This window comes from Trachemys scripta, chromosome 1, assembly GCF_013100865.1.
Source record: "Trachemys scripta elegans isolate TJP31775 chromosome 1, CAS_Tse_1.0, whole genome shotgun sequence".
NCBI classification, from domain to species: domain Eukaryota; kingdom Metazoa; phylum Chordata; order Testudines; family Emydidae; genus Trachemys; species Trachemys scripta.
Genome location: NC_048298.1, coordinates 232,601,289 through 232,613,304, shown reverse-complemented (window position 1 = coordinate 232,613,304; position 12,016 = coordinate 232,601,289). Strand labels below are relative to the sequence as shown.

The 12,016-nt window shown below is 41.8% G+C and overlaps 1 protein-coding gene across 1 annotated transcript in view; it reads right to left on the bottom strand.

Moving 5' to 3' along the window:
- SLC9A4 (solute carrier family 9 member A4) overlaps positions 1 to 11,205 on the bottom strand; it is a 39,722-nt gene extending 28,517 nt beyond the window's left edge. The window contains exons 1-2 of the mRNA XM_034759277.1: positions 10,947 to 11,205; positions 6,699 to 7,162 (exon numbers count right to left, since the gene is read on the bottom strand). Of these exons, the coding sequence (XP_034615168.1) occupies positions 6,699 to 7,162; positions 10,947 to 11,205 (723 nt within the window). The remainder of the gene's footprint in view (positions 1 to 6,698; positions 7,163 to 10,946) is intronic.
- Between the last annotated feature and the right edge of the window lie 811 nt (positions 11,206 to 12,016).

Below are 12,016 nucleotides of genomic sequence, written 5' to 3'. Positions count from 1 at the left end.
ATACTGGCCTCTTGGAGCTCGCTGGAAATTGAAATCTATTCCACTACTGTTACATCATTTTTATATTACAGATAACTAAAGCAACAGCAGCTGCAGTACAAGCTTCCCAACACTGCTACTGGTGAAAGGGTTATTCAGTCTCCAGGCCCATTCATTCTTCAACCTCTCTTTTGAAATTGTCGCAGGAATTCCAGTTGTGTCAAGAACAATCATCCTCTTGGAACTGGATTGAAGCCATGAACCATCCAGTTCCCTATATATCGTACGTTAATGACATAGCAGTCATTCTCAAGGTAGGCACTACAAACCTATTAGTGATTTGACCTTTTTAAGGGTATAAATAGCTAATTAAATTATTTATTTTGGTTAAGGAGCTTGAAATACTGAAAAAAACGTTGTGAGGTTAGGTTGTAGATTATTCTCAGCACATTACACACTGAGTCTGTAGGGTTGATTTTGATTAAATATAGGTCAGATGCTTAATTATCATGCTTTTGTTATGAATAATTTCTATTCTGAAAAATGCATGATAAAATCTCCTTTGGGATTTTCCATTTTCATTCACTTACCAAATGGCAACTGAAGTGTTCAGCAGGGCAGCATGAGGGTATTGATTAAAAATATGTAAGAGTTTTTGACTACTAGCTGATGATAAATCCTATTGTACCTGTTATCAATAAATATCAGTCATACCAGATTCATTTCCAGGTTTTAAAAGTCAGTTTGGAAAAGTCTAAAGTCACAAATTTGCCACAATTTTTGCTACTGATAGCATTAGTCCCTAACACTGTCCTGTTTAAAACAAGCCAAAAAGTCTTCACATATCTCGTGTTCTTTAGTTTTTTTCTTTGCCTAACTAATTTCAAAAGGCTATTTAATGAGATTAAAGGAGATATTTGCTGGTCAAAGGCTCCAACTCATTAAAGATGATAATTATTCCTCAGATATTATCTAGCTCTAATTGCTTCCTGGGAACATTTAACCTTTGGCTGTCAGACAGTAGATTCTCAGGGATACTCATTGTTACTAGGTGACAGGAAACACACAATAAAATGTTCTAGATGGCAGCTTCCTACAAATAAGGGTGATCCACTTTTCCAAACTGCAAAGTGTGGAACTGTGCTTCTCAGTAGCAGATCATTGAAGACTGGATACGAGTACATATGCATAGTTACTATACAGTACTTGAGTCACCGCAGTAGTTCTCTACAGGGCCGGCTCTAACTTTTTTGCTGCCCCAAGCAGCAAAAAAAAGCGCTGCCCCGCCGGGCCCCCNAGATTTAGTAAATGAGACCTGTGCAGAAAGGTTAAAACAAGGGGCATGTTTAGTCTTGAGCAAAGATGACTGAGGGGGGACGTGAGAACAGCCCTCAAATACGCTGAGGGCTGTTACAAAGAGGCCGGAGATGTTCAGGGAAGGGCCTTTCTACCCAGCGCCCAAGCAGCGAAAAAAAGCGCCGCCCTGCTGAGTCCCCCCGCTGAGTGCCGCCGGAGCCCCCCTGAGCGCCCCGCGCCGCCCCACCCGCCAAGCACCCCGCCCCCGCCGCCCCCCCCGGCGGAATGCCACGCCGTGCTGCACTGCCCCCCGCCACACCAAGATTGGCCGCCCCTTACCAGGTGCTGCCCCAAGCATGTGCTTGGTTGCCTGGTGCGTGGAGCCAGCCCTGGTTCTCTAACTACTCCCCGTTCCTTGATGATGACACTCTGTCTCCAGCATAGATTTTGGAAAGTGGGCAGTTGGTACCCAGGTGCTGATTGAGCACTATTGAGTTTAGAGCTGGGCAGACTGTTTTCAGGGAATAACTTCTAGCATTTGGCCCTTTTTCCTGTTCCTGAATTGTCCGTTGTCACACAATAGCACAATTTCCATGAGTGTGTTCATTGTGTGCATTCATTGCTAAATGCTTTATGCAAAAGTAATTCAGCCATATGTAAGGGGACTGTTGCCCCTTACTAACATTCAGTGGGGGTGTTTTGGTTGGCTAGCTCCCAGCACTAAAAGGGGAGGGGTCGATGGGAAATCAGGACCCTGAGACTGACAGTCCCCAGGAATAATGGCAAGAGGCCAATGCCCCAGGTCAGCCTGATTGACAGGGCGGGCAGGCTAATCAGCATGACAGGAGGCCGGGGGGGTCCTGTCCTCCCTGTGAGCTGGAATTGCCTGGGTCAGACTGAGTGGGGCCGAGCTAAGGAGAAAGCAGGGGCCCAAGCTAAGCTGGAGAGCAGAACCGTGCCAGATCCAGAGGGGCCAGAGGCACAGCCACGGAGCCAGAGATGCAGCCCCGGGAGAGCAGATCCTGTGCTGGGAGCAGAGCTGCAGCCACAGAGCCAGGTGTGGTGAGCAAGTGGGGTCAGCCAAGGGGGGACCTCGGGTAAAGGGCCCAGCACAGAAAGACACCCCCAGCTAAGGGCCCTTGCAGGCCAGACCGGGAGGGGGACCGTAACCTGACGAGGGGCTGACACTGGGAAGAAGGGTCCCACCACTCAAAGCCCGGAGGTGTGTGGCCACCACCATTGCAAGTGGCCAACCCGCAGCATCCCTGCAGCACAGCCAGGGCCTGAGAAGGAGGCCTGGGACCTACAAGGAACAGATTGTGAAGTGCCCTGATGTCCAGAGACACTGTTTGTGATGTTCCCTGCCACAGAGCGGGGTGATGTGTTTTCCTTAAACCTTTCCCATTTTTCCTTATTCTTTTCTTTAGATTAATTGTTAATTAAACAACTTGTATTTGCTTTAAATTGTATGGAATAATCAGTGGGTCAGGGAGGTGCCCAGTGCAGAGAGGGTACCCCCGAGTGGGGACACCCTAGCCCCTGTCCTAGGTGACCACAGCAGGGTTGGGGGTTGAGCCCCCCAGGAATCCTGGGCCCAGCCTTGTTGGGGTTACGAGGACTCTGCCAGACAGGAAAGTGGAAGGGGAGCCCTCAAGGGCCGGGAGGCCTCTGGGTAAAGGAAGTGGGAGCGAGGACTCAGATCCTTTCGCCTGCCCACTTCACCGGGGTAGTGCAGAAGCCAGGAAAGTTCCCCACAATAGCAGGACCATTCCCCCGCTTACACATGGATTGCTCACTAACTATGCACTATGAGTATTTGCTAGTCACTTAAGTCACATGGCATTGTTTCTGTTCTATAAATGGATTACCATAATTTTTTTAGTGTCAGAAAGGCCTGAATCAGCCTCTGGTGCTTTGATTCACTCAGAGAGAAGGCAGGGGCATTTTATGGAGAGGTAGCAGGTCTTATTTTAGGAATTTTTAAACCTGGTGCTTTGGGCTTTTGCGCAAAACCATTGTATTCTAGCTAAACACCTGGAGGCTGCATTTTAAAATACCTGGCTTCTTTTTGACTGAGGGCAAAGACATAAACTACTGAAAGCAAGCTTAACTGGCACTTTACATAAGATTTTATGAATGATTTCCTTTGTCGTGTTCACAAAACAAAATTGGCTTTGTGTGCTGTCTTATTTGTGAAAAGGCAGAGCAGCATGCTTCCCAGTGTTGAAGAATTGCCACTTTTAGGTCTGTTGTTATACAGAGAGATTGAAGTGTTCTTCTACTGGTTTTTGAATGTTATGATTCCTGATGGAGCTCAGACTACCAAGGCTGCTGCATGTTCCTTCCACTCTGAGGGAAGGGCAAACTAGGTAATGAGCTTACATTGGTCACGCTTCTGACCAGTACAGGACAGTACCGTTCTGGGGTGCAAAGCTAGGGAGCTGGAGGGAATTGGCTGGAGATTCCCTATTGATGGTTCATGAATGTCTGGGAGATCATTCATGTAACTCAGTTGGGTGTGTCCTTGCCGTGGATATCTGGGTAAATGCAGTGTCTGTCAGAGGCTTGTAGCTTGACATCAGCATCACAGCGTGAGAGACAACCCAAGCTGGTGGGTTTGGAGGGCTCAACAGTCCCACAGTCCAGGTTGCACCCATGGGATCCCGGCACAATGAGTAGAAGATATTTTATATTATATTGCAGTTTTCCTTTAAGACATCAATATTATAATATAATCAATATAATACTACGTTTATATTCTCTGATTAAAAGAAATATCTTAAGGATTTTGTTTGATAGAGGTTTTGAGGAAGGTTGAGAGTATTTGGAGAGTACTATTGGTAAAAAGGGGCTTTTCTACTGTTTTATTAAATGTTTTAATGGATTGACTGAGTTAATTTATTACCAGAGTATGGCTCTTATGTTGTGGTGTGGTCATCGTTATGTGATTATAAGTTTAAGTGTTATGTTAGGCAGCCTACAGCTTTTTGTAAGGTGTTCTTGTTGGTGTCTACATTGGGCTTGGCAAGCCAGTCAATTGACTAGTCAAGTAATGTGATTGACCTGTTAATTGACGGCCTATTATTTGACCCTGGTCAAATATTGTCAAATATTCCAGCAAGAATTCCCAGGTGCAGGTGGAGGCTTATCTGTTTGGTTGCATCATGGTGCCATTTTTTCATTTTCTAGTACATTTTTCATTGTGTTTTGCACTTCTCTGTGTTAAAATAACTCAGGTAAGGAACTTGTTTTTGTGATTAGGCCTAAGTATCTATCTAAGGATAAGCTTCATCGAGCACATAAAGTCTTATTCTTTTTGATTACTGTTCTAATAAATTAGTGGTTTAAAATGTTTGACCATTTTTGTATTATTTGACGATATTTGACCAGTTAATTGACCAATAATTTTTGAACCAGTCACAAATGCTCAAACCTACTCTAAGGCTAAATAATTTTGAAAAAATTATTCTCAAACTTGTTTTTGGCACAGTGCAACACAGGAATAACTTGAAAGGGTGATTTTAATATGTTCCAGTGGCTGCGTCAGAGTAGACACTTGTATTATTCTGAAATCAAAATATATTATTCATTGAATCTTTACCTAGATGATACATTATGTATATAGCTCATTTATATTCATTGACTTTACCTCCCCACTCTCTGTAGACACAATTATGTTGCTAATACGTAGCTCATAGCAAGCAGTAGAAGAACTGGCTGATGGAAGTCTTGAACTTTCTCATGCAAAGAGTTCTTATGAAGGTAATGGCACAACTTGAATGGGTAAAGTGACCATGATTTAGCCTCCAGTCACTTAAATAGGAATATTTTCCAAACCATTATTCCAATTCCACAGTTTTTTAGGGATTTTTTTCCACTAAAGTAGTAAATTTTATATATATTTCTACTTTAAATATCACATATTTACATAAGAAATGGCAATATAGCCATTTCTTGTGTAAAATGCAACCACAGCAGAACTCTTAACAGCTTTTCCTGAATGTAGAATTCAAAATTTCATTCAACCCGATAAAAATGTAGTGTCTTTTTTAAAAGCTACTGTTATAACAAAAGGACATCAGTCATTAGTGCACTACCTCATAAGCAATGTACATACAGATTTAAGTAGCAAGGATTTATCACATGCATCATTAACTTTAAAATCTTTTCATCCTGACTGGGGAATCAGGAGCCTGTGATCATTTCATAACAATTAGGTCTCAAGAGATCAAATTAGTTTCCTCCTCTCCCTTTTTTAAATCACTCCTAAAATACCATGGGCATTGTTGAAGACTTTCAACAATGAACTCTGCAAGAGTCTTCCAACACATCAAATTTCCCAGAGCACTTGATGTTCAAGCAGTGTCTGAATTGTTTTTGACTGTGTTCTGGACTCCTGTGTTTTAGATTCTAAAAAGACCCAAAGCATTTAATAAGACCATGATTGAACTTTAGCACAATTAGTCCTATTGATTTCAGTGGGACAACTTGCATGCTTAAAGTTAAGCAGGTACAGAAGAGTTTTGCTAGATCAGGGCCTAAGGCCAGAATTTCAAAAGTGACTAGTGATTCTGGATGCCTCATGTTTTGGCAGAGCTGGTTGAAAAACAGGGAAAGAATTTTACAAATACGTTCCTTTTTTTGTCATAAAAATTCAGGTTTTGTTTATTTTTCTTCCAACACCACTTTTGAGTCAGCTTGACAGACCTTAAAGGGATTGATTCTCAGAACGAGATGAGCACCTGCCCTCTGAAAATCAGGCCCTTTTTAAGTTATCTCAATTTGGGGACCCAAAATTCGAGACACCCAAAATCACTAGTCTTCTTTGGAAATCTTGGCCAGAATTCTTTGAAGCAGAACCAATTCTTTTATTTGCTTGTACAATACCAAGAAAATTCTCGGCGCTTACGGTCTGACCCTGCCTCACTGATTCAATTATTGTGTGGCCATTTGCATCAGCTGGAGCAGGATCAGAGTTTACTGAATAATAAATACAAGATATGATTCTCCTCTCACTTCCAGCAGTGCTATAAGTGGTGGATTTTTTTAATGAATTAGTCCAGTGTTTACCATCCGGATGTGTTATGTGAGTACAGTGCCTAGCACTATGGGGCTCTGATCCCTGATTAGAGCCTCTAGGCACCTCTGAAATATACACATTATTATCATCATCAGCAATCAATAACTAATAAATTAGAGTGACCAGATAGCAAGTGTGAAAAATCGGGACAGGAGGTGGGGGATAATAGCCACCTGTATAAGAAAAATCCCCAAATATCAGGACTGTCCCTATAAAATTGGGACATCTGGTCACCCTAAAATAAATGCATTTCCAGTGGAGTTCCTTCTGTTTCTCCTCTACAACCAACAGAAATTCTGCCTCTGCAATGTGAGGAAAAAATGAACAGCAAAAGCAAACTCACCACAGTAATTCCATCATTTAGCAAAGACTCTCCAAATATCATCATGTAAAGTTGCTCATTAACAGAGGCCTCTTCAAAAACAGCTAGTGCCGCCACGGGATCCACAGCTGAAATCAGGCTGCCAAAGAGCAAGTTCTGCAGCAGGTTAACATCAGTGAGACCAAAGGCTTCGATCTGGCAGATCCCATACAGAGAGAGTCCGATGCCAAAGGCATTCAGGAGGGATCCCAGTACAGACCACCACAGGATGGACACAAAATTTTCAAAAAAGGGGCGAGTGGGCATAAAGTACCCCTCCTCCAGGACAATGGGTGGGAGGAGATACAGGAAGTAAATGTTGGTAGTCATAACTGGTGGGGATTTGTGATCAGTGCCAAAAATGATTGCTCCAACCAGTGCCCCAATAACTATCAGAAGGCAGCATTCCGGCATGAGGCTTGGCAGTCGGTGGTAGAGATGGAAACCTTGAATAAAACATGGGAAAATGAGCTGAGTTGAAAAGGTTTTCATGCTGCCATATTGCCAACTCTTCCTCACTCTAGACAGAGGTATCCCCAACTTGCAATACTTTGCACTCAGAAGGCCAAATTCTACCCTTGGTCACACTAACATAAATCCATACAAGAGTGGGGGGCTAGTCCCAAGTCTTTCCGGTACCCCGTACCCACTAAAAATCTCTTGGGTGTTTTTTGTTTGTTTTATTGTTTGTTTTTTTTTTACAAAAATACCAATTTTTATGACCATGGTTTCACTATTTTCCATTTTTGATGTGAACAATTTACAACCATAGAAGTGAGATAGCAGCCAATGAACTATGAACAGGTAATTCCATATTGTACAGTCTGGGGTTTCTTGCCCCTTCCTCTGAAATATCTTGTTCTGTTCACTGATAGAGACAGAAGATTGGATTAAATGGGCTATGTGTCTAGTACAGTAATTCCTACATATGTGGAACAGAGAAATTGGTCTCCATACCTAGCAGTCATTGACATCACTCACTGCTGAGATAACAAAATAATCAGCTGAACATGAGGTCCCAGTGCAACGCTGTGGCCAAAATGGCTAATGTGATCCTGGGATGGATAAACAGGGAAATCTTAAGTAAGAGCAGTAGTGCAAGCAGGGCGGTACTCTCCAGTATGTAGTACTGGCCAGAGATTTTTAGCGGGTATGGGGTACCGGAAAGACTTGGGGCTAGCTCCTGCCTCCAGAGGTGGGCGTGGTGCTGTGCTCTGCTCCTTAAAGAAGCAGAACATGGCTAGGGAGGGCATTCATTCTTTATATGGCTGTAACAGCATAATGCTTATGCTAACATACTTAAACAAAGGCATATGTATTGTGTGTTAAATTGGTCAGGAGTCCTCAAGAGGAGAGGCGTGGGGAGTAGGGGGACACGGAAGGTGTTTAAACAGTGTTTTTTATTCTGTTTCTCCGCATTGGTCTGAATGATCCATGGCATTCATACTGCATCACATCAAGTCCAAATCATTAGAGGAATGCCTCTGCCTGCACTGACCAGGGGATGTTTGGATTTTGATGTCAGCCCAGTTCTGCAGCCTGACAGGAATCAGTTGTAGTCCCCAGTGTACCTAGAATTCTTTGCAGCCAAACTAGTCTAACATGCATTTTGCTAACTGGAACTGGAGCAGCAAAACAAAGAAAACAAATGCCTCATTGTCCAGCTTTGTGGGTGAGAGAACTATAAGTGAAGATTATAATGCTGGACACTGATGACCTTAAACCAGCAGCCTCAGGATTCTGCCAAGAACTTTGCTAAAAATATGTTCCTCATCTTATCAATGGAGCTAAGACTTATCACACATCTGCCAACCTTTATTCGAATGACACTTCTTCTGATCTGACAGCTCAGGCAGTGTCAGTATCATCTAGAACAATTTACAAACTTGGAATCTAAATCTTAACCTTAATCGTTTGATCAATCCCATTGAAGACAATGGGACTATTTGCATGACTATGGACTGCTTTTGTGGTAAGAGTTTCAGGAGTCTGTTTTGTTCCTATAAAGGATGTTGAATCTCCCATTGAATTGCAATGTTTGGGTACAATATCATAATGCAGTTTAGGATACAGTTCTACTTAAAATTTGTCTTTTAATAAGTCATACATATGCTGAAATGACTCCTCACCCAACTCCCATATTTCATATAAACAGACTGACTACTGCATATTTTTGGGGAAAGTGAGTAGTTAAGCATGTTTGTATATACAAACACCCATTTCATCACTGTACTGGAAAATATAGCTGAACTTAATTTTCTATGGAATTTGAAGAAAGTTTAATAGCCCCAATTGTTTTCTCTGTTAATCAGTGTGAACCTGAAAAAATTGCATGCCTTAGTTTGGACATAAGGGAAGCTCTGATAGGGAAAGTGGGGTGATTGACCTTCCTATCCTTCTTTCCTTTAAGAAGTTTTCAATTTGGGGTGCTGCTGGATCCTCAATGAGACCTGGAAATACAGGTGGCACCAGGGGCCCAAAGCATCATTTTAGACAGGTAAGGGCGGTGTTGGAGGGGACAGGGAGAGCGTGGGGGCCATGGGCTGGGGGCGGGGCAGAGTCACATGGAGGGTCACGTGGAGAGGTCACGTGCCGTCCCTTGTGTCCCTCCCATGAGTGCAGTACTGGCAAGAAATGATTTCTACTTGCGTCATTGAGTAGGAGCAGAGACGTTATTTTACCTCTGTATTCGGCACAAGTGTGACTGCTGCTGGAATATTGTGTCCAGTTCTGGTGTCTACGATTCAAGAAGGATGTTGATAAATTGGAGAGGCTAAGAGCCATTAGAATGATTAAAAGATTAGAAAACATTCCTTATAGTGGTAGACTCAAGGAGCTCAATCTAGTTAATTTAACAAAGAGAAGGTTAAGGGGTGACTTGATTCTAGTCTATAAGTACCAACGTGGGGAACAAATATTTAATAATGTGTTCTTCAATCCAGCATAGAAATGTACAATCTGAACTAATGTCTGGAAGTTGAAGCTAGACAAATTTAGATTGAAATAAGGCATACATTTTTACGTGACAGTAATTAGCCATTGGAATAAGTTACCATGGTTGGTGATAGATTCTTCTTCACTGACAATTTTTAAATCAAGATTGGAGGTTTTTCTGAAAGGTATGCTCTAGGAATTATCTTGGGGAAGTTCTATGGCTGTGTAATATAGGATGGAAGAATAGATGATTACAGTGCTTTTGGCCTTGGAATCTATGAATCTATGAACAAACAAGGATGCAAATTGGTGCTGATTTTGATGATGGTTTTACACCTATCAACTATTCTATGGGAATTTTCAGAAATTATATGTGAGCTTTTGGGGCAGGACTATATGATTGTGCAGCACCTAGCACAATGGTTCCCAACATGATTGTGGACTTGAGGAACTAATATATAAATGCTAATTAATAATAATAAAATATTACATATAGGATACATGATGACTAATATTTGTTATAAATATGGCCCCAAAACTACAAATAGTATTCTCTCTATCACTCTCATTTGTACATAAACATGTATATACTTGTAGAATATATATGTGTGTGTGTGTGTGTGTTTGAATAATATAGTATGAATGTGTGTTTATATTCATGTGATAAATTGCATTTATCTTGTACCCTGACCACTAGCCTACATTCTGCCCATTAGTCCATCTCCTCCAGGACAACCTGTAAAATTCCATCCGAGCAATTTCAATTTCAAAATATCTCCAAGGAAATGTTTCCTTCAGTTCCCCTGAGCTTGAGCAAAATTAAACAGGCCTGAAGTTCAGGATAAGCAATACTCAATCCTGCATGCTGCACCTATGACTGCTATCTTGTGACATTTAAAGGTTAAAAACAGCTGAAGAGGGGAGACTGCAAGCTTCCCCCTGACAGCACTGACAGACAGCACTTGCTTGTAGCCTAGAAAGGTCCTGGGTTAGCAAACTTTAAAGTGTGACATTGTTATTAATGGAAAAGCGATTTTAGGACAGTTTCAGAGGTCTTACATGTTATCATTTATGACATTTCTCTGATGCCTACACAGCTGGCTTTATGGTAACTAAGCCATCTGGTTTTTCCAGCAGAGTACATACAAAAAGCAGTCCCAATCATTTAAAAACTCTCTCATACATTTGTAAAATACTTTCGCCATAAACACGTTGTACTGCTTGCTTTAACTTCTTACCTACAAAAGATTTTTTTTTCCAAAAAAGAAAAACCTTACCTTGCCACTTTCTACTTACCTATTTTTGCAAGAGATGCAAGAAGTATCCAAAGTGTAACTTCATAGGGAATTTGCACATAGTTATAATCCACTGTAAAAACATGCAGTCTCTCATCCTGAGCAGAGCCCTCAGCATCATGATGGTCAGGCTTGTACTGAGTTGAATTACTGCTCAAGGTGGATAACTCAAAATAAGTAGCAGCAAAAGGACACTCCAGAGACAATAGCAACAGCAACCAGTTCAAAAAATTAATACGCCTAACTATCTGAGAGCCCATGATTGGGGCTGAAACTTTCTTTTATACTATGTGTAGCATGTACTGTATGCATGAATGTATGTAATATTATCTGCTTTCAGTCTGCACTGACCCTAGCCCTCAAGATTCCCTCAGGAAATTATCTGTCATGTTATCACTTTAAAAATCCCAACATCAATGTGTCTTTCTGTTTTTGAATTACCAGAATGATCTGGAGTACAGATGAAGACACAAGTATTTGCAGGCTTCTGAAATCCAGATAAAAACCTTCAGCAGCCTTGCACTGTTCAGGAATAGCCTCTCTTCCCCAGAAAATTTTTTCTTGCTCTAGGCTCAATAGTTTTCCTTGTGCCAGAGAAAACTAGACAATAATGAACAGAACTCATTCAACAAAGACCACAAGAGTAAAAAGAATCCCAGGGTTCAGATCCCAGTATGCTGAACAGATAGGACTGCCAGCTCCATGCCTCCTCTTCCTGCCCTCTCTTTCTCCTTCATGTACTCTGTGTGGTCAAGGCACCTGGTAGCTGAAGTACCTGATTAATTGTATTCACTCACTTCACTGTAATCAACCACTTCAGATGTAAATAGACTCTTCAGAGGTTCCGTTAGTGACATCTAGTGGACACCCACAAAGACTGTACTCTTAATTTATAAAAAGAAGAACAGGAGTACTTGTGGCACCTTCGAGACTAACAAACTTATTAGAGCATAAGCTTTCGTGGACTACAGCCCACTTGCATCCGAAGAAGTGGGCTGTAGTCCACGAAAGCTTATGCTCTAATAAATTTGTTAGTCTCTAAGGTGCCACAAGTACTCCTGTTCTTTTTGC